The 26,649-nt window shown below is 35.3% G+C and overlaps 1 protein-coding gene across 6 annotated transcripts in view; it reads right to left on the bottom strand.

The window, feature by feature from the left end:
* The window catches only part of DYNC2H1 (dynein cytoplasmic 2 heavy chain 1), a 412,907-nt gene that overhangs the window by 263,104 nt on the left and 123,154 nt on the right, over nt 1–26,649 (bottom strand). For all 6 annotated transcript variants that reach the window (XM_049889447.1, XM_049889448.1, XM_049889446.1 and 3 more), the window contains exons 61-68: nt 25,548–25,674; nt 23,012–23,153; nt 22,389–22,498; nt 13,512–13,610; nt 11,808–11,931; nt 10,004–10,167; nt 7,700–7,819; nt 6,985–7,119 (exon numbers count right to left, since the gene is read on the bottom strand). In XM_049889447.1, the coding sequence (XP_049745404.1) occupies nt 6,985–7,119; nt 7,700–7,819; nt 10,004–10,167; nt 11,808–11,931; nt 13,512–13,610; nt 22,389–22,498; nt 23,012–23,153; nt 25,548–25,674 (1,021 nt within the window). The remainder of the gene's footprint in view (nt 1–6,984; nt 7,120–7,699; nt 7,820–10,003; nt 10,168–11,807; nt 11,932–13,511; nt 13,611–22,388; nt 22,499–23,011; nt 23,154–25,547; nt 25,675–26,649) is intronic.

Genomic DNA, 26,649 nt, shown 5'->3' on the forward strand with positions numbered 1-26,649 from the left:
AATTTTTGAAGATTTGCAGGGAGAAAACTTCCTCAGTAATATCATGAAAGACGAGAAGATTTCCATTCAAGAAGCTCAGTGAACCCCATATATAATAAACCCCAAAAGAAAGTCACCAAGACCAAGACATCTCATAATCAATCTAAGTCCAAAGGGGAAAAAAAAAAGAATTTTGAGAGCAGCTTAGGAAAAAAAAAATATTGCCTACAGAGAAACTCAAATAAGACTAACCTCTGATTTTTCATAGAAACTATGCAGGCCAGAAGGCAAGAGGAGACATATAAAGCCCTGAAAGAAAAGAATTGCCAATGAATTGCATCTTAAATATGATGGCAAAATTAGGACATCCCCAGATAAACAGAAATTAGGGAATTTGTAAAAACCAGACCATCCTTATAATAAATATTAAAGGGAATCCTTCAGCTAGAGAACCAGCAACAGCAGGCGACAACCTGAGAGCAAACCACACAATGATATTGCCAAGATGTCAACCCAGATAGAGAAATCTCAAAAGTAAAGTAAAGATACAGAACCAAAAACAGGGAACCAGAGATGTCAATTTGGAATCGATGACAACTTTAAAACAAAAAGGGGAATGAATGGTGTAGGTAAAGAACCATCATACTGGGAGAAAGTCAAGACAATAGTTAAAAACAACAGACCATTTTAGACACAGGATGATAGAGGTGAATTTCACACGGTAGCCACAAAGAAAATTAACAAACCTATCCACCAAAATAGTGAAAATCAAAAAGAGTGAACATAAAAGCAGCAGAATGAAGAAAATGAAAAGATAATTCACAAACAAAAAGAACTCAGCATAGAAAATTAAGCAGAACAAAGAAACTGTCAACACCACACACACACAAAGCCTAACAAAACGACAGCAGTAAATTCACATCTACTGACAATCACAATGAATGGAAATGAGTTAAACGCACCAAACAAGAGACAGAGCGTGGCAGAACGGAAAAAAACACATGGCCCACCAATATGCTGCATAAAGGAGATACCCTTAGACACAAAGACATAAAAAGGTTAAAAATCAAAGGATGGGAAAAAATATATCAAGCAAACAGTAACCAAAAAAAGACTGGCAGTGGCGATATTAATCTCTGGTAAAGTAGACTTCAAATCAAAGTCCATCAGAAGAGAAAGGCAAGGACATTATATAATGATTAAGGGCTCAATCTACCAAGAGGATATAACCATAATAAATACCTATACACCCAAGGAGAGAGCTTCCAAATACACAAAATAAACTCCAACAGAAATGAGAAGAGAAATACACAGTTCTATAATAATAATTGTACAGTTTAACACACCATTTTTGACGATGACTAGAACAACTAGTAAGAAACTCAACAAAGAGAAAGAAGATCTAAATAACGCAATCAACCAACTTGACCTAATATACATACAGCCTTCTATCCAAAGGCAACGCACTACACATCTTCTCCAGCCCACAAGGATCATTCTCTAGAATAGACCGTTTCCTAGGCCAGAAAGCAAGCATCAATAAATTCAAAAATATTGAAGTAATACAAAGCATCTTCTCAGATAATGCTATAAAACCAGAAATCAATAACAGGAAGAACAAGGGAAAAAATTAAATACTTGGAAACTGAACAACATCATACTTAAAAACTCCGGAGTAACAGAAGTTAAAAATGAAATTAAAAAAAATTCTAGATTCAAATGAAAATAAAAGTACAACATATCAAAACCTTTGTGACACAAGAAAAGCAGTGTTCAGACACCAATTTATAGCAGTGAACACACACATTAAAAAGGAAGATAGAGCCAAAGTCAATATTTCAACCCTACAACTCAAACAAATAGAAGAAAGGAAATAATAAAGACTAGATAAGAAATAATGAAACAGAAAAGCAACTGAAACAACCAATAAGACTGGAAGATGCTTCTTGGAAAGAATCAATAATATCAATAAACCACTGGCCACATTAACAAAGGGAAAAAAGCAGAAGATGCAAATAACCCAAATAAGAAATGAGATGGGCAACATCACAACAGAATTAACTGAAATAAAAAGGATCCTAACAGAATGCTATGAAAAGTTATACTCTAACAAATTGGAAAACCTAGAGGAAATGGACAAATTCCTAGCAACGTACTACCTACCTAAATTAGTGTAAACTGAGGTACAAAATCTGAACAGACCCATAACAGAAGAAGACATTGAAGCAGTCACAAAAAACTACTAAGAACAAAAAAAGCCATGGCCCAGACAGTTTCACTGAAGAATTCTACCAAACATTCAGAGAAGAGTTGATACCGATACTATCCAAACTATTCCAGAACATAGAAAAGGAAAGAATACTCCTGAATTCATTCTATGAAGCCAGCATAATGCCGATACCAAAGCTAGGCAAAGACACCACTAAAGAAGAAAATTATAGACCAATATCCCTTATAAACATTGATGCAAAAATTCTGAACAAAATTCTAGCCAATAGAATTCAACGGCATATCAAAAATAAATAAATAAATAACACATGAGCAACTGGGATTCATACCAGGGATGCAAGGATGGTTCAACATTAGAAAATCAATCAACATAATCCACCACACACATAAAACAAAAGAATCACATAATCCTCTTCATCAATGAAGAAAAGGCATCTGTTAAAAGTCTAACACTCATTCCTGATAAAAACTCTCACCAAAATGGGAACGGAAGGGAAATTCCTCAACATAGTTAAGGGTATATACAGAAAACCAACAGACAATATTATTCTCAGTGGAGAGAGACTGAAAGCATTCCCCCTGAGAATCGGAACCAGAAAAGTATGCCCTTTATCAACACTCTTAAATTGTACTAGAAGTCCTAGTTGAAGCAATAAGACAAAAAAAAGGAAATAAAGGGCATCCAAATAGGTAAGGAAAAAGCAAAACTATTCCTATTCACAGATGATATGATCCTATACATGCAGAATCCCAGAGAATCCGTAAGAAAGCTACTAGAACTAATAGAAGGATTCAGCGAAGTGGTGGGGTACAAGGTCAACATATAAAAATCAGTCAGATTCCTCTACACTAATCAAGAGAACTTCAAAGAGGAAATAAGGAAAACAAAACCATAAACAATAGCTACCTAAAGATAAAATACTTAAGAATAAACCTAACTAGGAATATAAAAGACTTACAGAAAGAAAACTACAAAACACTACTGCAAGAAACCAGAAGAGACCTTCATAAATGGAAAAACACACCATCCTCATGGATTGGAAGACTTAACACTGTGAAAATGTCAATACCACCCAAAACAATCTATATATACAATGCAATCCTGATTCCAATTCCAACAACATTCTTTAACGAGATGGAAAAACTAATCATCAACTTTATATGGAAAGGAAAGAGCTTCCAGATAAGTAAAACATTACTGAAAAAGAAGGACAAAGTAGGTGGGCTCACACTACCTGATCTCAGAAACTACTATATGCTACAGTAGACAAAACAGCCTGGTACGAGTATAATGACAGACACATAGACTGACGGAACAAAATTGAGAACCTAGAAATAATTCCATCCACCTATGGACACTTGATCTCTGACAAAGGGTTGAAGTCCATTAAATGGGAAAGGGATAGTCTCTTCAACAAATGGTGCTGGCAAAATTGAATATTCATTTGCTGAAAAATGAATCAGGATCCATACCTTACCCCATACACAAAAACTAACTAAAAAATGGATCAAACACCTAAATGTAAAACCTAAAACTATGAAGCTTCTGAAAGAAAATACAGGGACAATGCTAGGGACCCTGCCTTATGGCATAAATATCAAGCATAACTAAAAACGCACAAACTCCAGAAGATAAACTAGGAAACTGGGACCTCCTAAAAATTAAATACTTATGCTTATCAAAAGACTTTTCCAAGGCGGTAAAAAGAGAACCTACAGTCGGGGAAAAAATCTTCGGCAACAACATATCTGAAAAACCCAGCCCAGTGCCGTCAAGTCGAAAAGGTTTAATCTCTAAAATATACATAAAACTCCAACAACTCAACAATAAAAAGACAAGCAACCCAATCACAAAATGGGCAAAGCACATGAACAGATATTTTACCAAAAAGGACACTCAGGCAGCCAACAAATATATAAAAAGGTGCTCACGATCATTAGTCATTAGAGAGACACAAATCAAAACCACGATGAGATTATCATCTCACCCCTGCAAGAATGGCACTGATCAAAAATTCAGAAAACAATAAATGCTGGTGAGGTTGTAGAGAGGTTGTAACTCTTATATACACTGCTGGTGGTAATGTAAAAGAGTACAACCACTATGGAAAACAATATGGTGCTTCCTTAAAAAGCTAGAAATAGAAATACCATACAATCCAGCAATCCCACCCCTAGGAATATATCCCAGAGAAATAAGAGCCATCACACAAATAGACATATCCACACCCATGCTTACTGCAGCATTATTACAATAGGAAAAAGATGGAAACAACCTAAGTGCCCATCAACAGATGAATGGATAAACAAATTATGGTACATACACATAAATGAATATTATGCAATGATAAAAAAAAAATGATGAATCCACGAAACATCTTACAACATGGATGAATCTGGAAGGCATTATGCTGAGTAAAATAAATCAATCAGAAAAGGGCAAATATGTATGAGACAACAGTTATAAAAAGGAAAGGTTTACACAAAGAAAAAAACAGTCTTTGATGGTTAAGAGGAAAGGGAGGGGCAGGCGAAAAATCACTAGATAGTAGAAAAGTGTGAAGGTGAAGGGAAAGACACAATATAGGTGAAGTCAGCATAACCTGACCATGTCAAAGTAAGATGCTTAGAGGGACACACACACACACATGAGAGAGGCAAGCACAGTAAATGCTACAGCACATACAAGCCTATAATAATAGTATAAACAAATAACTTACAAGCAGATACATAGGCATATACATATGTTGAATAGGGGAAGGAGGGTATATAGAAGTATATCCATGTATATATGTAGGTTAGGATGTGGATATTCTTACACACATATTTGTATGTACAATATGTAAATTCGTATATATAATACAGCACAAAGTGGGGACCAGTCATAGAAGCCTCCTAACCATTGTGCTTGAGTCGATTGAGGCTCATAGTGACCCTATAAGACAGAGTAGAACTGCCCCATAGAGTTTCCATGGAGTGCCTGGTGGAGAACTGCCGGCCTTTTGGTTAGCAGTTGTAGCTCTTAACCACTACACCACCAAGGTTTCCTAGACACATCCAAACACCTTGGGGGACTGAGTAACTGGGGCTGAGGGCTGGGGACCATGGTCTTGGGGGATGCTAACTGGCATAACATAGTTCATAAAGAAAATGTTCTACATCTTACTTTGGTGAACAGCATCTGGGGTCTTAAAACCTTGTGAGATGACAACTAATATACATCTATTGGTCTCATCCCATCTGGAGCAAAGGAGAATGAAGAAAACCAAAGACACAAGGAAAATATTAGTCCAAAGGCCTAATGGACCACATGAGCCACAGCCTCCATCAGACTGAGTTCAGAAGAACTAGATGGTACCTGGCTGTGACAAGGATCACAATAGAGGGTTCCGGACAGAGCAGGAGAAAAATGTGGAACAAAATCCAATTCACAAAAAAGTACAGACTTACTGGTCTCACAGAGACTAGAGGAACCCCTGAGACTATGGCCCCTAGACACCCTTCTAACTCAGAACTGAAGCCACAACTGAAGTTTACCTTTCAGTCAAAGAATAGACAGGCCTATAAAACAATAATGCATGTGAGGAACAGGGTTCTAAGATCAATCAAGTATACGAAACCAAATGGACACCTGCCCAAAAGCAAACACAAGGCAGGAAGGGACAGGAAAACCGGACAAATAGAATTGTGGAATCTGGGGTAGAAAGGGGAAGAGTGCTGACACACTGTGGGGATTGCAAAGAATGTCAAGAAATAATTTGTGTTGAAATTTTTTAATAAGAAGCTAATACGCTCTGTAAACTTCCACACAATAAAAATTAAAGAAAAAAAGAAATACTGTGACTCATCAACAATTGCTAAGAATGAGAAGGCAAGGGAAATTCAAAATCTTAATGGTAGAAAATGATGGTCACCACATCTGTAAAGTTTAGCCCAGGTAGAGAAGGTGGAATGACTGGATTTTGGATTGCAATTAGGCTGTAAGTCTGTTCTCATTCTTGTTTCAGCACAGCACTTTCCCAAGTGAAAAAGGTAGTAATACATAAGTAGAGAAGTTGAACAAGCGCTGAAGGACACTGGGAAAAAAAAACAGAAAAGTGACTGAGGAAAACAGGAAAGAATTAAAGGGGGTCATAAGGGCTCAGGTCAGGCTGGAGCCTGGAATTCACAGTGACATTAATGTGCTTAACTGCATGATTTTCTGCAGCAGAACTCAGTTTTTTAGAATGCAGGAGAAGAAAAGATACATTGTTATGAGGTACGGTTAGAATTTTTCTAAAGGAAATATGGAAAGATTAAAGTAAATGAGACTTTCAAGCATTTGTGAGAAAATAGTTCAGGTTATCACATTCAAGGGATCCAAGATCAGTAGGGAAGGAATATGTTTGTAATGAAAAATAGTTTATAACCCTTTGAGTTAATATATTTAACTTGCCTTAACTTAAAAAAAAAAAAAAGGTTCCAGGTACAACAAAGTTGTTCTCTAACACTCATCTTCAATATGCGAGAATACAAAACTGTAGCTCCACCTTACCTAATACTATGCCAGGTCACAGCATGAACTCAGCAGGGTACCCTGACCGGCTACCCTTGATGTTCCCAACAGCTTAACTCATTCTCCATAAAAATAAGAATCAGATCCAAGTCCTTGGTATTTTAAATAGCTTTCTTTTTATGACATCGTCTTTCTTCTGAAGTCCTGGCTCTACATTTCTTATCATATTAACATAAATGTTACAGAAAACGATATAAAATTACAAAGAAGAAAATAATTACTTGATCAAGGAAAATCTGGAGTTTGTAAGATTCTTTAAGAGAATCTTGAATAAGTGCACTACTTGCTTTTGTCTGATTCAAAGATTCAATCAAATCCTTATTTTCCAAAATATTGCCTTGAGATGTTGCAAGTGTCTGTAGGAAAAATTAAAAAAATATATGGACATTATTATATGTACTAAAATAATCAGTGAAAGAAAGCCCATATTAACTGTCATTAATTTGATGATGTTTATGGGAATTTACCTTATTTCAAAAAAATTTCAACATTTACGGCCTTCTATAACAAACGATTTAATATATCATTATATGATACACTCATCATCGAAGCATTGCACACGTATTAAATCTTAAAATCTAATAAAAATAAAAACAACTTAAAAACATAGATTAAATCATAATTTCACGCAGTCAATCTACCTTTTAATGTTTCCTGAAATTCTGAGCATATATAAATAATTAAATATTAGTGAAACAATACAATAAGAAGACAGTATTAGCTAGAAATTACTTGTCTTAAACATTCCTCCCTAAGATCCTTATTCCAAAAGACATCTACTCTTTTATCTCTTTGAATTTTGACTTTAATATATATGTTGACATGACTTTGAAACAACCAGGAATAAGTTAAAGTTACTATTAAATTTTTTTTAATTACTTCTATTAATTAAAGTAAAAAAATCAATTAAAAAAATCTTCAATGATTAAACTTTACCTCTAGAAGAGACTCTTCAAGCTTGGCTAGCTGTATTTTCTTATCTTCTTCCTGTTGTAACAGTTTTGTTTTCTGTTCCTCTAAATCAGGCTTCTCATGCTGAATGGTTAAAGCCAAAAGCTTACAAAAACAAAACAAAACAAGCCAAGGTAACTTAGATTCAAGATTAAAAAGAAAAAGACTTCCTACCATTCCCAACAACAGGGCTTGTATTCTGACCAAATATTACAGGTATTGTGATACTAAGTTCCTTATTTGATTCTTTCTAGTGAAACATAAAGCACCTTCACAATTATTTTTGACAAAAAGTATACGAAATGAATTGTTAAATTGATCAATCAATTTTAAGGAGAGCTACAAGAAATTAATTACTTAACATGTCAATATGTAATGTTTAGTTCTAATACCAGCTTAAATATATCAAACCTCTGGAAACCAGAATTTGTTTTAAATTGTAAGTATTCCCGTTAAGAAATAAGATACCTTACTTAAAATACTATGTCATCACAACCACAATGAGATACCACTTCACACTTACTAAAAATAGCTAAAATCAAAAAGACAAATAAGTGTTGGGTAGGAGGTAAAAAATCTGGAGCCCTCATATATTGTTGGTGAGAATGTAACACAGTGAGAATGAAAAATAGAACTCTCATACCTTGTTGATGAGAATGTAAAATGACAACAGTTTGTCAGCTCCTCAAAATTTCACTAAAAAAGCATTTAAGTGTACATTTTAAATGGGTAAATTGAATATTACATGAATTATATCGTAATAAAGCTTTTTAAAAAATACTATGCCAAATTTTTACATTTGTAACTTTAAAAGAAGGAATGACATTGGCATAAAATAAATAATTACAAAAATCTACTATACAGAAAAAAAAAAAGCATGTTTATTTCTTGCTAAAGTAAGATCTGGAGTCCTGGTGGCACAGTAGTAAAGAGCTCAGCTGCTAACCAAAAGGTCAGCAGTTTGAATCCAACAGCTGCTCCTTGGAAGCCTTATGGGGCAGTTCTACTCTGTCCTATACAGTCACTGTAAGTCAGAATCAACTCGACAGCAACAGGTAGGATTTAAAGTAAGACCTAAAGAGCCCCTTTCAGCAATAACTGTGGAGATCCTTTAGATACAAAGAGCAATTTTATGAATTAATTCTGCCAAGTTTTGAGTAATTGTTACATTGTTTTATTAATACGTATCATTTCAATCAAATTATGTTTATAAAAAAATACACAGTGAGTAAAATGGTATGATAAAAGAAACATTTAAAAAAGAAAGTTTAAAAAGTTACAATAACGTAAAATTTATAGTAAATATAGTTCTTATCATGTAAATGAAAAGAGGAATAATCTATTATTGTTGTTAGCTGCCATCTACTTGGCCCCAACTCATGGTGACCCCATGCACAACAGAAAGATACAATGTTTGGTCCGGGGTCTTCCCCGTGATTGGTTACAGATGGGGCCACTGTGATCCACAGGGCTTTCATTGGGTGATTTTTGGAAGTAGAATGCCAGGCCTTTCTTCCTAGTCTGTTTTAGTCTGAATGCTCCACTGAAAACCGTTCTGCATCATAGCAGCATGCAAGCCCCCAGTGACAGACAAGTGGTGGCTGCACATGAGGTGCACTGGCCAGAAATAGAACCCAGATCTCCCTCATAGAGGGCAAAAATTCTACCACTAAATGACCACTGCCCCCTTCCACTATTGTTAGATGGGTATAAAACAGGACAGTATTCAAAAATCAACAGGCATCATATCTTTAAAGAGGAAAGAAATTAAGTAGTGAAGTACATAAGTAAAAAGTCTGGACATGCAAAATCCTTTTGAAATTCAGGCAAGAATTCTAAATCGTAATGAGCCATACAAAGATACACTGAATGTTAAGATGTACATGCCACAGTGGGGGAAAATGTTGGATTGGGTATCAAACATCCTCAACTAACTTCAATTTGCACAATTAAACTTCAATTTCACAATTGAAAAATAAAGCAGTTGATCCTAATCTCTATAATCCTTCCATCTTTCACATTAAAATTTAAAAATAAAATTAAAAAATCTAAAATTAGAATTATACTCCAGAAACCAGCAATTTGACAATTTAAGAAACAAATATACAAGTCTATCACAGATGATAAATTAAATAAGGCCAAACGTTTCACAGTAAATTTTAAGAATGTTCTCAAAGTTATCAATTTAAATGTGAATCATTTTAACAAAATATCTTCCTATCCAATATATCTAATGAGTATACAAAACTATAAAAGATTTCTAAAGTAAATTATGATTATCCACAATACCTGTCCTCGTAATCCACTTCTTGTTGTAGTAAAGTTAACCTCAGTGACGATGGAAGCTGCATCCGGTGGAATAAAGGGGTTTGGGTTTCTTGTTGACAAAAAAAGGCGGAATTCTTCATTGTAGTCAATAATTTTGTCACCTATTTGTACCACATAGCGTGGTCCTAATTATTTTAAAAAAAGATATAATTAATTGGCCTGAATATTCTGTATTTCGCTACATGACATTAAAAAATAAAAATTTAAGTGCTTTCCAAATAATAAAAAAAATAAACCCATGGCCATCGAGTCGATTCTGACTCACAGTGACCCTAAAAGACAGAGCACGACTGCCCCATAGTATTTCCAAGGCTATAATCTTTACAAAAACAGACTGCCAGATCTTTCTTCCACAGAGCGGCTGGTGGGTTCATACTGCCAACCTTTCAGATAGCAAGCCAACGCTTAACCACTGCACCACCAAGGCTCCATTCCAAGTACTTTAAATAGTTTGTATTATAGGCTATTGAATAATAGAATCTGAAAGAGAGCAAAATTTATGCTACCAAAGATACTATTAACCAGCATGCTCTATTATTCAGCATTTACACAAGCAAAGATAAATAATATGATCCTGGGATACTGAAGTATCAAAGGAATATCTACTTATATTCAGTATATTTAATGTTAGCTATACGTTTCATATTCTATATCTTTCTGAAATGGTTGATTATGGGCAACAAAAACAGAAACTCTCAATGATATATTCTTATCTCTTCCTAAATCTGTCAGTTAAAAGGAGTTTATTGTACTAGTATTTAAGATGTAACACTCAAAAACAGAATGGACAGTAAAACCTAAGATTATCAACATATAAGTAATTGCAGACAATTATTAACATCAAAAAGGATGTATTAGGACTAAGAGGAGCTTCAAGAGTGGTGATAACGTTCTATATCTTGATTTGGGGGTCTACACAGGTATATTCAGTTTGTGAAAATTCACAAGCTATACATTTAAGGTATGTGCACTTTTCTGAATGTGTATTTATATTCCAATTAATAGTTAAAATAAAAAATAAACAATTTACCCTAAGGATTAGGACTAGAAAGAGGTGGGAGACAGGATTGTTGCTATTCACTACTACTTGATTTTATAACCCGTGCATGTATTATTCTGATACATTTAAAAATATATAAAAATAAATGTTTTCTTTTCTAAAAAGAGACACCTCCATATAAGCTCCCACAACCTACTCTTAGAAAATACCAGATGTTCAACTATAACGTTCATCAGTCTTAACTGTATAAAAGTCTTAACTTTCATTGGAGTTAACCTGCAATGGAGTTAAATTCGACTACTTTTTTGTTTTTCCTTTTTAAAATCTGTACTGTATTTTAGAAGAGCATAGGAACAGAATGATTAGAGTCAAGGGGTCTGGTCCCCTGTTCTTTCCAGGGCAAGTCCCAGGGCAAGTTCCAACTTACATGACAATTATCTTTGGATTTAAACTTGGATCTGGCTTTTTTGTCGTTGATGTTTTCTTTTGTCAACATGTATAATAGATATGGACATTTGGGGTGCTTGGATGCATTGATATATTAGTTGGATATATTCAGTGAGAGTGACTACCCCACCACAGTGCCTCTTTTTGACTGATGGCACTTTGTAAGCATCTGTTTTCCTGTTATTACCATTATCCCCTAGAGAAGTTTCCATTTCCTTAGATTCAACAGCAAAAGGAAAAAAGTCAAAGTTGGTTATGAAGTTAATTATTTCAGAAAATTTAAAAATAATTACTCTCTGGAAAGTGTCAAATATTCACCTTGAGCAATAAGATCTCTTCTCAACAATGGATAAAGAACAGGTTCTACACCATCCATCTCTTGTATGATAAGGGTTTTCCCAAAACGTACTGCCAATTCAAGAGCTGTGATAAAGTTATTATCCTAAAAGAATAAAAGGGAATACAAATTAATTCATTTATTATCTCAATATTTACAATAGTCCTTACAGATAATAAAGATATTAACATGCCTAATATGAATATTTAAAAATTTAATATGAATGTTAATAATTTAAATTATTTGTGATTGCTTTCGTAGTTATATATACTTTGGGAGGAACAATTTTGGTTAAAAAAATTATCAAATACATTTCATAATTTAAGTACACATTTACATTAACAATATACAAGGCTTCCTCTAATTTTCTACTGTAATTTCAAATTAATACTGACACAAATTTTCAAATTCTATATGCAATAAGTTACTTATAGTGTTATTAGGAGCTTCTTTGATTATGACCAATATCAAACATTGGATGGGGAGAAAAAAGGCAAGATGAATTCTAGTTAACTTTTCTTGATGGATTCAATCACCATGAAAAGAACCTTTAAACATATAACCATGCAGGAATTTTGAGATTGCCTGGCTAGGGAAAGAGCAGTTTTAAATATCATCCCAGCCCTCTAATCAAGGTTAATTTTTTTTTAATTTGGAGTAATAATTATGAAGAGCTCCTAATGCAAGTGCTGTGTAATATTAAAGTAATTTATGTATATGTAATTTGCAATTACTCATACCACAAACAAATTAGGTCAATAATAATACTCCCATTTAACAAGTGAGGAAAGTTTTAAAGAGGTAATTTTTCAAACACCTGAAGAACATCTATGAAAATTAATCATACACTCCCTCTAAAGAAATCCTGACCAAAAACCATTTCCTTACCAAGTTAAATATGACAGAGAGAAGTCACTACCAAAAAGATTATGATTACATTTCACTGACCAACATGTCACTTTTTAGGACACATCAAAGATGCTTGTGGAAGAGCTATAACCCAAAAAAAAAAAAAACTATAGGAAGAGGAAAATAGAAAAGGAACTAAGACAAACAACAAACCAAAAAAAAAAAACCAAACCCATTGCCATCAAATCTATTCTGACTCATAGCGACCCTATAGGGCAGAACAGAACTGCCCAATAGGGTTGCCAAGGAGTGGCTGGTGGATTCAAACTGTAAATATGCTAAAAGGCCAGAGGTTTTCCTGATTCTCCAGGCTAAGTTAGCTGTAGCTCTTAACCACTGCGCCACCAGGGCTCCATACTTCCTGAGCTACATTTACTTACATCCTTATTTTTCTCTAACATCCCATACTCGTGCCATTAATCACACTTTAGTATAAAAGTGTATTTAGTTGTCTATCTAATATAATAGACTCTCATTTCCACGAGGGTAGGAACTGTGACTACTTTATTCATTATTAAATTCCCAGGGCTTAGATCAATGCCTAGTGCAGAAAAAAAACACCAAAAAAAAAAAAAAAATTATTCCTTTTTTACAAATTAGAAAACTGAAACTAAGAGAGTTAAATTTCCTTCTCCAGGTCTCACACCAGGTAAATTACACAGCTCACTCTTGAATCAATGTTTTCTGATTACAAACCCAGAGTTCTTTTCACTATGTCATTTGCAGTTGATATTTAAATTATATATATATATATATTATATATTTAAATTACATACCTGCTGATTAATAACTTCCAAACGTGAGTCTTTCAAATGTGTCTTTAACCATTCGGTAGCTTGGGAAGAAGGGTCTATAAGAAACGGGCATACTCGACTCTTTAATTAAAAAAAAAAAAAAAAAAAAGGAAAAGAACGCTTTTAAAAAGATTATATTCACTAAACAGGAAATAATTTTCTAAAAATTAGTGATCAATTTCTGAATGAGTTTTTCTCTCAGGCTTTGGAGAACACAAGAGCCAGAAGGCACACTAATAAATTTTACAGTGACCAGGAATTAAAATTAGGTAATTAAATTCAACCACATTAAAATGAGTATAATCCTGTTTACCACACAATGACACAGGAAATGTATATTAACGATACACTAAGCAAGAACACCAGTTCCATACTGATGACGTACCTCTTTTTTTTTGGCTTTTAAAATACACAGTCAAGTAATTCCTAACTTTACCTGTTTTGACTGAATAAAGCATTGAGGCCTCACAAGACAAGTACAGACTAATTATAAAAAAGATTGCTGAAATAATTACCAATATAATAGTTTATATTTTAAGACAGAATAATTCTTCTTAATTAAAGTAAGGAACTAAAATTCAATACAGAATGTTCTGCACTAATTAAACTCCAAAGCAGATAAAAAGTTAGAAACCGCAGAAAATGTCCTATACACACAATACCACATAAAAACACCAGATGAAAAAAGGTAGATTCTGCATGTGTGTGGGTGTAAACATATACATGATAAATTTAAAAGTTATCTAATCATCATTGCTGCCTAGTAAATCAGATTTAAACAGCAACAATAACTGATCTAACTTTTCTTAAATTTTTATCATTATTTGGAAAATTTAATGCAATTGTATGCTACCGGATAAGGGATAAGGTGACACATGAAAATCAGAGTGGAGTGAAGACTTAGAATTGGAGTTTATCTAATACAAAACATATACATTATCTCAGTGGCATACCAAGGGGGAGGGAAACAGTAGGGACCATTTACCCCAGGCACAAACAGTATTTTATCACTGACATTGTTTAGAATTGCCAGCACATGGAGATAATAAAAAGCTGAGTTGTTTTAATTCAGCTTCATAATTGTTTTAAAATTCTGTACAGACAATGCACCCCATTTTGTCTGTATCCAGGGTAGAATGCTCCAACGACGCTTCCCCTGTTACGCCACCGAATGATCTTCACCCAGCCTCTGTTTCTGGAGACTTCATTGACTGCTCCATCATGTTAATGTACTGTTCCTTCCCTCAAAAGCAGAATGACATGGTTTGTAAACAGCCTCTTAAGTGTTACCATGGTACTACATCTAGGTTTTCAGTCTAATTTTATGCTAGCATTCAATAACAATCATTTTGCAAATCTGCTAGCTTTTGCCTAATCACAAAAATAACTATTTAAAATTTTTTTTAAAGTTCTTACCCATGATTTCAAACCAATGATCTGATGCAGTTAAAAAGAAAAAAAAGAAAATGTTTCAAAACATCATGTTTTCAGCACAGAAAATATGCTTAAGAATTTCAAAGAGTACTTACAAGTTTGTGTTTATCTTATTTATTCTTCTCCAGAGAAATCTGGACAAGATCTCTGAGGAACTTGTCATCTTTGTGCTCCATGATTAAATGTGGTTAAATTCTACATTTAACTATTAAACTATTAAGGATTCAAAAATTTTGAGTTCCCATTGATTCATTCATTCATCTATCATATGTTGGATAACTACGCAGGTAAGGCACAGTGCAAGGGATACAGAAATTAAGACTCATTCCCTTATCCTCATCGATTTTATGTCCAGTGAAACAAAAATGATAATTCTATAATCAAGGAGCACACAAGCTGCTAGGGGAGGATCACAGGTGGAGTTGAGGAAAGCTAAAAAGCAATTCCAGTCAAACTAAGTCAGGAAAGATGAACCAGACTAAGAAGTGGAAAAAGTATTTCAGGCAAAGGCAACAGCATGATGGAGAGAGAACAAAACAGTCTGGAGTATCTGGGAAACTACCAGTAGTTTAGCAAATTTGGAGTAAAAAGTGTGGGCAAAGATGATGCACATAAAATGGTAGAAGTAAGCGGGAGTCAGATCATGAAGTACTATGTCATGTTTAAGAATAATATAATTTTTATCCTGTAGGCTATGGGAAGTAACTGAAATATATTACTACAAGTAATAATCACTGAGGCAGACAGTCTCAGAGCCCAGCCTTTTAAGTGACTCCTGCTCTGCCTTATCCTACTACCCCAAGCAGAATAAGCTGCACATTCTTCTGAAATTGTCCTTGACAAGGTAACCATAGAACAGACATAGCGGGCCTCAATGAGCTTTAGCAGGTGTTCTACATCATCTTGGCATTTAAAGTGACCTGTTAACTCATTAAGTGACAAATACATATACAACTCATTTTTATTAACTCATTAAGTGACAAATACATATAAGCACCCCACCTCTGGCTGGAGATTTAACAGGCTAATGAAAGAAAAACCAACTTCTTCCTCTATCCTGGAAAATTGAACCCTTGTCTAAAGAAAATGCATAGTCATCCCCAAGCCCTGAGCATCTGCATGAAAGTCAATCCTGAATATTCATGATAAATTTGCATTTCCTGTCTGCTCTCTGTAAAACCCCACCTCCCCAAGCTGCCTGCAAGCAGTCTTGGAGGCAGCAGCCCTGATTGCTCCTTTCCTTATGCAATGAAATGAAGGTGCTTTTCTTCTCTCCCACCTCAGACTCTTGTTTATTGGCTGTAACAAGTCACACCAAGCAGAACCTGGGGTTTCCACCCAGCAACATCATGATCAGGTTAGTATTTTAGAAAGATCACTCCAACCATAGTAAAGGAAATGGTACTAGGTGCAAGGGACAAGCTAGTAGAATAATGTATTTATCCAGGTATAAAATGATGATGGCCTAGATGAAGTCACTGCATTGAAGATGGTTAGAACAGGATGAACTCATGAGAAATTTGGCAAATAAATTTGACAAGAGTTGGTAAATAACCCATTGCATCAAAATTAAAGAGGGCATCATGAGAATAACTTATAGATTTGCAGCTTTCGTTACTAGACCAAGACTGTGCCATACCCAGTGGTAGGAAATAAAAGAGAAGTGCAGGTTATAAGGGAGTAAGAACGGAAAAGAAAAGATGACAGTGGGCTGTCCTGCATGCCAGGCATACCCCACTCAATGTATTTCTGATAGAACTATGAATCACCTAGCCCTGCACCAAGAAGACAGGCAGGTGACCCAGGGTTAACCACTCAGAATCCTTTTAGGAGACTGACATAAGAGCAGATAAGAGCAGTAACATTTTATAAATAAACTAAAGCCTATTTCTTGGTTAGTTAAGGAGAATTATAGTAAAGAGAGTAATGCAAAATAAGTAAGATTAAATAGACATAGACATAGATAAATGCATGGGGACAAACAAACACACACACACACATCTAGAACGCAATTTTAGAGCACAGACTGAAGCAAGACTTCCTACATTTGTATCTTGGCTCTAACACTTGACAGTTTTATGAACTTGGGCAAGTGACTTAACCCTTCTGTGCCTCAACTTCTCCATCTATAGAAGGTATAACACATATACCTATCAGATAAGGTCAATGCTAAGAACTAAATAAGTGTTGTGCATAAATAGTAATATATGCACAACATAGTAAGTACTACATAAGCACTAACTACTATTATTGTTTTTGCTGTTATTTACTTGGAGAATTTTCTCCTACATGATATACCAATCTAATATGCTTTAGACTATCAAATCACAGAGCCCTGGTGGCACAGTGGCTAAGAGCTCAGCTGCTAACCAAAAGGTCAGAAGTTCAAATCCACCAGAGACTCCTTGGAAACACTATGGGGCAGTTCTACCCTATGCTTTAGGGTCACTATGAGTCTGAACTGACTCGACAGCACCAAACAATAACAACAATATCAAATTAGTTCACATTTCCTCATTATTGTTGTTGTTAGGTGCCGTCCACTTGGTTCCGAGTCACAGCAACCCTATGCACAACAAAACGAAATACTGCCCAGTCCTGGGCCATCCTCACAATTGTTGCTATGCTTGAGCCCACTGTTGCAGTCACCATGTCAATCCACCTCACTGAGGGGCTTCGTCTTATTTGCTGACCCTCTATTTTACCAAGCATGATGGCATTCTCCAGGGACTGATCCCTCTTTATAATATGTCCAAAGTATGTGAGACATAGTCTCGCCATTCTTGCTTCTAAGGAGCATTCTGGCTGCACGCACTTCTTCCAAGACAGTCTTGTTCATTCTTTTGGCAGTCCATGGCATATTCGATAGTCTTCACCAACACTACAATTCCAAGGCATCAATTCTTCCTCAGTCTTCCTTACTGATTGTCCAGCTTTCACATGCATATGAGGTGACTGAAAACACCAGGACTTGGGTCAAGCACACCTTAGTCCTCAAGGTGACATCTTTGCTTTTCCACACTTTAAAGAGGTCTTTTGCAACCAAGTTGCCCAAAACAATGCATCTTTTGATTTCCTGACTGCTTCTTCCATGGGTGTTGACTATAGATCCAAGTAAAACGAAATCCTTGATGACCTCAATCTTTTCTCTGTTTATCATGATGTTGCTTATTGGTCCAGTTGTTAGGATTTTTGTTTTCTTTATGTTAAGGTGTAATCCATACTGAAGGCTGTGGTCTTTCACCTTCATCAGTAAGTGCTTCAAGTCCTCTTTACTTCCAGCAAGCAAGGTTGTGTCACCTGCATAACGCAGGTTGTTAATGGGTCTTCCACCAATCCTGATGCCCCATTCTTCTTCATATAGTACAGCTTCTCGGATTATTTGCTCAGCATACAGTATGGTGAAAGGATACAACCCTGATGCACACCTTTCCTGACTTTAAACCATGCAGTATCTCCCTGTTCTGTTCAAACGACTGCCTCTTGAACCATGTACAGATGCCACATGAGTAAAATTACGTGTTCCAGAATTCCCATTCTCCACCATGTTCTCCATCATTTGTTATGATCCACACAGTAGAATGCCTTAGTATAGTCAATAAAACACAGGTAAACATCTTTCCGGTATTCTCTGCTTTCAGCCAGGATCCACCTGACATCAGCAGTGATATCCTTGGTTCCATGACCTCTTCTAAATTTGGCTTGAAATTCTGGCAGTTCCCTGTCAATCTACTGCTGCAGCTGCTTTTGAATGATCTTCAGCAAAATTTTGCTTGCATGTGAAATAATAATTAATAATACTGTTCGATAATTGCCACATTCAGTTGGATCACCTTTCTTGGGAATAGGCATAAATATGGATCTCTTCTAGTGTGTTGGCCAGGTAGCTGTCTTCCAAATTTCTTGGCGTAAATGAGTAAGCACTTCCAGTGCTGCATCCATTTGTTGAAATATCTCAACTGGTATTCTGCCAATTCCCAAAGGCTTGTTTTTTGCCAATGCCTTCAGTGCAGATTGGACTTCTTTCAGTACCATCGGTTCTTGATCACATGTTACCTCTTGAAATGTCTGAATTCTTTTGGGTACAGTGACTCTGTATATTCCTTCCACCTTCTTTTGATGCTTCCTACATCATTTAATACTTTCCCTATAGAACACCCATTAACAATCAGAACCTGGAACGTACGAAGTATAAATCTAAGAAAATTGGAAATCATCATAAATAAAATGGAACGCATAAAGATCGATATCCAAGGCATCGGTAAGCTGAAGTGGACTGATACTGGTCATTTTGAATCAGATAGTCATATGGTCTACTACGCCGCGAAGAACTTGAAGAGAAATGGAATTGCATTTATTGTCAAAAAGAACATTTTGAGATCTATCCTGAAGTACAACACTGTCAGTGATAGGATAATATCCATACACTTACACGGAAGATCCGTGAATATGACTATTATTCATATTTACACAGCAACTACTAAGGCCAAAGATGAAGAAATTGAAGACTTTTACCAATTTGTAGAGTCTGAAATTGACTGAACATGCCATCGGGATGCGTTGATAATTACTGGAGATTGGAATGAAAAAGTTGGAAACAGAGAAGAAGGACTGGTAGTTAGAAAATGTGGTCTTGGTGAAAGAAATGATGCAGGAAATCGCATGATTGAATTTTGCAAGACCAATGACTTCCTCATTGCAAACACCTTTTTTCACCAACATACATAGTGACTATACACATGGACTTCACCAGATGGAATACACAGGAATCAAATTGATTACATCTGTGGAAAGAGACGATGCAAAAGCTCAATATCATCAGTCAGAACAAGGCCAGCGGCTGCCTGCAAATCCGACTATCAATTACTCATATGCAAGTTCAAGGTGAAACCAAAGAAAATTAGAACAAGTCCACGAGAGCCAAAGTATGACCTCGAGTATATCCCACCTGAATTTAGAGACCATTTCAAGAACAGATTTGACACGTAGAACACTAATGACTGAAGGCCAGACGAGTTGTGGAAGGACATCATAATGAAGAAAGTAAGAGGTCATTAGAAAAACAGGAAAGAAAGAAAGACCAAAATGGATGTCAGAAGAGACTCTGACACTTTCTTTTGAACGTCGAGTAGCTAAAGCAAAAGGAAAAATGATGAAGTAAGAGAGCTGAACAGAAGATTTCAAAGGGCAGCTCAAGAAGACAAAGTAAACTATTATGATGACATGTGCGTAGACCTAGAGATAGAAAACCAAAAGGGAAGAACACGCTCGGCATTTCTCAAGCTAAAAGAACTGAACAAAAAATTCAGGACTTGAGTTAAAATACTGAAGGATTCCTCATTACAGGAAGAAAAAATTGCAGGAAGGAAAAAAAAAACTCTGAAATTCTGAGTGGTTGAAAGAAAACCAATTTGACACTGAAGTGCCCATAAGCAATTAAAAAAATCAAATACCCAATAGATGGCTCCACAATAAAAATTTCTAAAGCCTATGAAGTTTAAAGTAATCATCTTTTCCATCAGCTTTTACTCACACCTTCTGCACGGTTTCTTTAAAACCCTTACATTGTCCATTATCTACTGAGTCCCCTAATATTAAAAGGATCACAATTTATTGTCCAACTCAGGACACTTTTAAGAGTAAAAGGAAAATTATTTTCTTAGATTATTAAAACAGGAAGACAAGCTAATTACATAACCTTAGAGAAGGAATAACAAATATGATCAAAAAGAGTATCATTTGCTATAATGCAACTGACTTATTTAAATATACATTTAGAGTTCCAGATTTGTAATTCTACTGTGAAAAATGATAATGAAGAATATTTAAAAAAAATAAAGAATAGACTAAATCAACTTTAAAGAAGGTGAAACTTCAATCTGCAGTCAGAGACTTTTCTGGTGGTAAGATACCATCATCATGAGCCAAAGGACAGCCAGCTGATTAACAGGTCTAATCAAAAAGACCAAATTATGCAAGAATGAACAAGGCCCAAAATATGAATCTTATAATAATATGACTTAAGCTACATAAAGAGAAACATTTAGTGTTCATGCTTTCTTTGAGACTATGGAATAAGGGAAGCGCATGTGCGCAGACAGAGGGTTTGCAAGGAGGGAAAAAGACGCTTGTGCTATGGAGTATGAGCTATTGAAATAGAAGAACAGAAAAAAATCATAATATCAAAGGGGAAAAATTATCCTCCTAGTTCCATATGAGAAAGAGCAACAAGAATTAATGGTAAAAAATCAAACTTTATTCAAAAAAATGATTCATTGTATACATAGCTTTGAATTTAGTTTTCACATTCATTGCCAATAAGATTACTAATATTTTCAACTTTAAATCATGAGATTTGGAAAACATGCAGTATGTGAAGAACAACTTTCCAAAATATGCAAATGGTCATCTCTGACTTAAACTTATTTCATCTTCAGTTTATATAGTTTTGTTTTGCAAACAGAATAAAAACATATAATTAATAATGACTTACTTATAAACATCTAAAAAAAGATTTACAAACTTTGGTGTCATATACTCTGGATGAAGGAACTATACAAACCATTGTCATTGAGTTGATTCCAACTCACGGAGACCCTACAGGACAGGGTAGAACTGCCCCATAGGGTTTCCATGGCTGTAATCTTTACAGGAACAGAATGCCAGATCTTTTCCTGAGGTGTAGCTAGAGGGTTCGAACCCTAGGCCTATTGGTTAGCAGCCTTAGTGCTTACCACCTGCACCACCAGGGCTTCTTATATATACAACTATAAACCAAAAAACCAAATCTGTTGCCATTGAGTTGATTCCTACTCACAGTGACTCTATAGGACATAGTAGAACTGCCCCATAGGGTTCCCAAGGCTGTAATTTTTATGGAAGCAGACTGCCACATCTTTCTCCCACAGAGCAGCTGGTGGGTTTGAACTGTCAGCCTTGCTGTTAGCAGTCAAGCTCCTAACCACTGTGCCACCAAGGCTCCTTAAATATAAAATCAAAAACCAAACCCGTTACCATCAAATCAATTCTGACTCATAGTGACCTTACAGGACAGAGTAGAACTGCCCCATACGGTTTCCAAGGAGTACCTGGTGGATTCAAACTGCCCACCTTTTGGTTACCAGCCATAGCTCTTAACCACTATGCCACCAAGGTTTCCTCCCTAACTATACTACCCCTAACATATAAGAATATTTTGCTATCATGAAAATAAAGCGACTTTTATTTACACTTTTATACTGAGGTAAAATTATAGGTTCACTAACTGAATCATAAGAGAATTTTCATTTGCAAAAGACTTTCCTTTTATGTAACTATGGAAAAAAAAAAACACGAATGCCTAAGAATTTGGAAAAGAAGCCAAATTCCTTCAGTAAGCTTCAAAAGAAAAAAAAAATCTCTAATGAAAAAATTAAGATAAATTACCTGTAAGATAACAAGAGCATTTTCTATGGAAAGGTCATCTGATGGTAGGCCTTCACTTTTCCAAATTAACTGCTCACTTTCCGTACAAAGAAATCTCCTCAGATCAAATTCTGAAAAGTTAAAAATTACCAGTAATATTTCACTACAATTATCTTGTACTTTATGAAGGAAAAAGAAAAAAACTATGTGAAATATATTGAAATCAAAGCCTTCTGATCATCCTTGATATACACATTAAGCACCAGAAGCCAATGAAAGTAAAGTTTAAAAAAGAAAATTGCAGCTCTATTGAGTGAATGTTCCAGATCACAACTAATATCCTAAGGAACCTTGGGATTCCTAAATCTGATCATATGATATGAAATTATTATAAAAGTAAGCTAATAAAAAGTTTAGCTGTATTCATGTAAGACCAAAAATAATTCATTAGTGTTAGTGTCACAGAGTTATTTTAGAGATAAGAGAAATCATTATATTAAAACAATCACCAGAATTTGGGTAAATCTAAAGTAGCTACAGTAGCCTTTAACTAATGGAAAAATTTCCTCATTAAAAAGGAATCTAAAGATAAAAATGTATGTTTTTACTATACTAAAATTTCAAATTGATGAATAAGTACAAACTTTCAAGGCCAGCTGATTTAGTCCATTCTTCCAAACAGGTTTTTCTCAGGTCCTCAGGAGCAGCAGAAAGGTACGTAATAAATGCAGCAGCTAGCTGAGCTCTTTTAGGAAGAGTAGCTAATTCTTCGGCTATCTCTGCAACCTGAAGAAAAAAAAAAAAAGAGAGAGGGAAGTGCATATGGATACGCTCTAACATGGAAGAAAATGAACAGCTTCATAAATTAGTTTTGACTGTGAAAGGAAAAATAACTTGCTGGTTTAAGTTCATATCCACCCCCTCACCCCCCCCATCTTGAATATAATCTTGAAAATGTAAATATATCAAGAAGACTTCAGATATTGCTGAATATTCAAAATGTATGAAAACCTGATGTATCTGTAAGAAAAAAAATACTTTCAGTCATTAAGAGTTCCTAGTGACTGTAATGAAAGCAGAACTTTCTTTCGGATCACAGTTAAATTTTATGAGTTTTACATCATTTTGTAAAATAAGATTAAGATGACACAGAAGGCATGAGCAAAACAAAACATGAGTATTTACTAAAGTTTAGTGTTGCCAATGCATAATATTGAGCAGAATGAATAGAGATACAGAATTGGATGAAAAGAGATAGGTAGAGTTGAAAACAGACTGGGAAAGGTTTTACATATCATGCAAAAGAGGTTTTTTTTTTTGTACTTTAGATGAAGGTTTACACAGTAAATGAGTCTCTCATTAAACAATACACATATTGTTTCGTGACACTGGTTGCCAACCCCATGACATGTCAATGCTCTCCCTTTTTCGACCTTGGGTTCCCTGTTACCAGCTTTCCTGTCCCTTCCTGTCTTCTTGTCCTTACCCTTGCACTGGTGTGCCCATTTAGTCTGGTTTTGTTTTATGGGTCTGTCTAATCTTTGGCTGAGGGGTGAACCTCAGGAGTGATTTCAGTACTGAGTTAAAAGGGTGTTGGGCTGGTGTACCCATTTAGTCTGGTTTTGTTTTATGGGTCTGTCTAATCTTTGGCTGAAGGGTGAACCGCAGGAATGATTTTAGTACTGAGTTAAAAGGGTGTCGGGGGCCATACTCTCCGGGTTTCTCCAGTCTCTGTCAGACCAGTAAGTCTAGTTTTTTTTTTGTGAGTTAGAATTTTGCTCTACATTTTTCTCCAGCCCTGTCCAGGGCCCTCTATCGTGATCCCTGTAAGAGCAACTGGTGGTGGTAGCTGGGCACCATTTAGTTGTGCTGGACTCAGTCTCGTGGAGGCTGTGGTAGTTGTGGTTCATTAGTGCTTTGGACTAATCTTTCCCTTATGTCTTTGGTTTCTTCATTGTCCCTTGAGGAGCTTGTATTTTAACCTGTGGCTATAGTGAGCCACTGAAAGTGTTTAGGCAGTGCTGTGAACGATGTGATCAGACTGGGTTTTAGAAAAATAATTCAACTGGCAAATGAAGGATAAATTAATTAAAGGCAGAGAGAGGAGGGAGACAAGTTAGAAGAATCCAGGTGAGGAACTGAAGGATTAACATTAAGAAAAAAAAAAAAAAAAGAGTAGAGGATAAATGGAACAACCAGAACAGAAATAATCAGAATGTTCATACATTGTGAAGAATGTAACCAATGTCACTAAACAACATGTAGAGAAATTGTTGAATGGGACCCTAAACTGCTGTATAAACCTTCACCAAAAACACACACGCCGAAAAAAATTAAAAAAAAAAAAAAATAGATACAAATATGAGAGATATTTGCAAAATGGATATGAGATGTAAACAAGAAAGAGTCTAAGAAAACCCCACATTTTTACTTTTGATTCCTACAAGAAACATACCTTAAATGAGACAGGCAATAAAGGAGATTTGGGATGAGAAAAAGAAAGAATTTAAATATATTAGGTTTGAGCTCCTGAAAAACAACTTAAATGCAAACATCTAAAGTGTAGTTGGAAGTATGAATTTAAAACTTAGCAGTCTAGAAATATAGCTCTGGTTATGAACTGATATTCATAAGAATGAGTGAGATAAACTGAAACAGTTGCATAGAAAAGAGCTGAGAATGGGAGTATTGAGGACAATCAACATTGACTGGGTGAGCAGATGAGGAAGATGTAGTAAGGGAAGGAATCTAACGTGCTAAAGAAAAAAAAAGTGGGGGGTTGAGGAAGAGAAAACATTTTCACATTTGAGGTAAGAGAAGAAATGAATGGCTGACAGTATCAAATCTTAAAGATTACTAGCCTAGTGAAGGCAAAAAAAAAAAAAAAAAATTGCTAGGGATTACTGAATTTTCCATCAACACATTTTTGTCCTTGGCCTTCCTTTAAATAATTTAGAAAACTAGAAAGGGAATAGGTTGCTTTGCCTAAAACCTGTACTTTATGAAGATGCTTTGCTTAAAGATTAATTCACATAATGGCCATTCATATCTGGATCTTTTATGTTGAGTGGGCTGAAAGTTAAACGATATTTTCTCTACTTTTTTTTTTTAAACAAATACATTACATTATAGATTTTCTATATTTTAAAAGAAGACTCTTCTATGACCTCTCAAACAAACCTGTGCATTCCATCTCTTGTGTTCTCTATCAAGCTGATTAATTAAGACTTCTGCAGCTTTAATTGTTTCCTGTGCTTTGCTTACTTCAGCTTCAAGTTTGGCAGCTTCTGAAGTCCTGCTCTGAAATCTAAGAAAACATTAAAATTTAATGAAAAGCAAAAAGGATTTAAGAAAAAATTAATGAAATTACCCTTAGGTAGTAAAGTGAATTTTTATGTGAGAATTTTATTAGTGATATTACTGTGTTTGCTTACATCATCAGTAGAAGAGACACATATACCAAACACCATATTGAAAATCTAGCACTCACCCCCTTAAAAAACTACAGGGCCTCCATGTTCTGCTACGTTATACACAAACTTTGCAGTATGACATTCAATATCCTGCCATAAGAGTGATCTAATCTACCATTCTAGTTTTATTTCATTCTATTTCAGCATACAGGCAGTCCCCAATTACAAACAAGATCAGTTTCTAAGTGTGTCTTTAAGAATTTGTAGGTAAGTCAGAACATATGCACATGGTTTTTATTTAGCCTTACTTTTTTTTTTTTTAGTGCAAGAAAAGGCTCAAAGCCTGTTATGGATTGAATTGTGTCCCCCCAAAATATGCGTTGTAAATCCTAACCTCTATGCCTGTGGTTATAATCCCATTTGGGAGTGGGTTATCTTTGTTATGTTAATAAGACAGGATTAGTGTTTGGAGTGTCTTGAGTCAATCTCTCTTCAGATATAAAAGAGATTAAACAAGCAGAGGAGAGATGGGGTAAGATAGATGCCAAGACACATGGAGATCTCCAAGGAACCAGGAAGCAGAAGTTGAAGAGATAAAGACCTTTCTTCAGAGCCAACAGAGAGAAAGAGTCTTCCCCTAGAGCCGCCACTCTGAACTCAGACTTCTAGCCTCCTAAACTGCAAGAGAATAATTTCTGTTTGTTGAAGCCTCCCATTTGTGGTATTTCTGCTGCTGCAGCACTAGATAACTAAGACAAGCCTTTTCAGTACTTTAAAAGCCGCACGTGCAGCGAGTAAAGGTGATTGTGATAAAGAATTTCTTGTGAGGAGGGGTTGGTTCAATCTTTTCAAAGTGAGGGCAAATTTAC

The sequence above is a fragment of the Elephas maximus genome, chromosome 7 (genome assembly GCF_024166365.1).
Source record: "Elephas maximus indicus isolate mEleMax1 chromosome 7, mEleMax1 primary haplotype, whole genome shotgun sequence".
Classification (NCBI taxonomy): Eukaryota; Metazoa; Chordata; class Mammalia; order Proboscidea; family Elephantidae; genus Elephas; species Elephas maximus.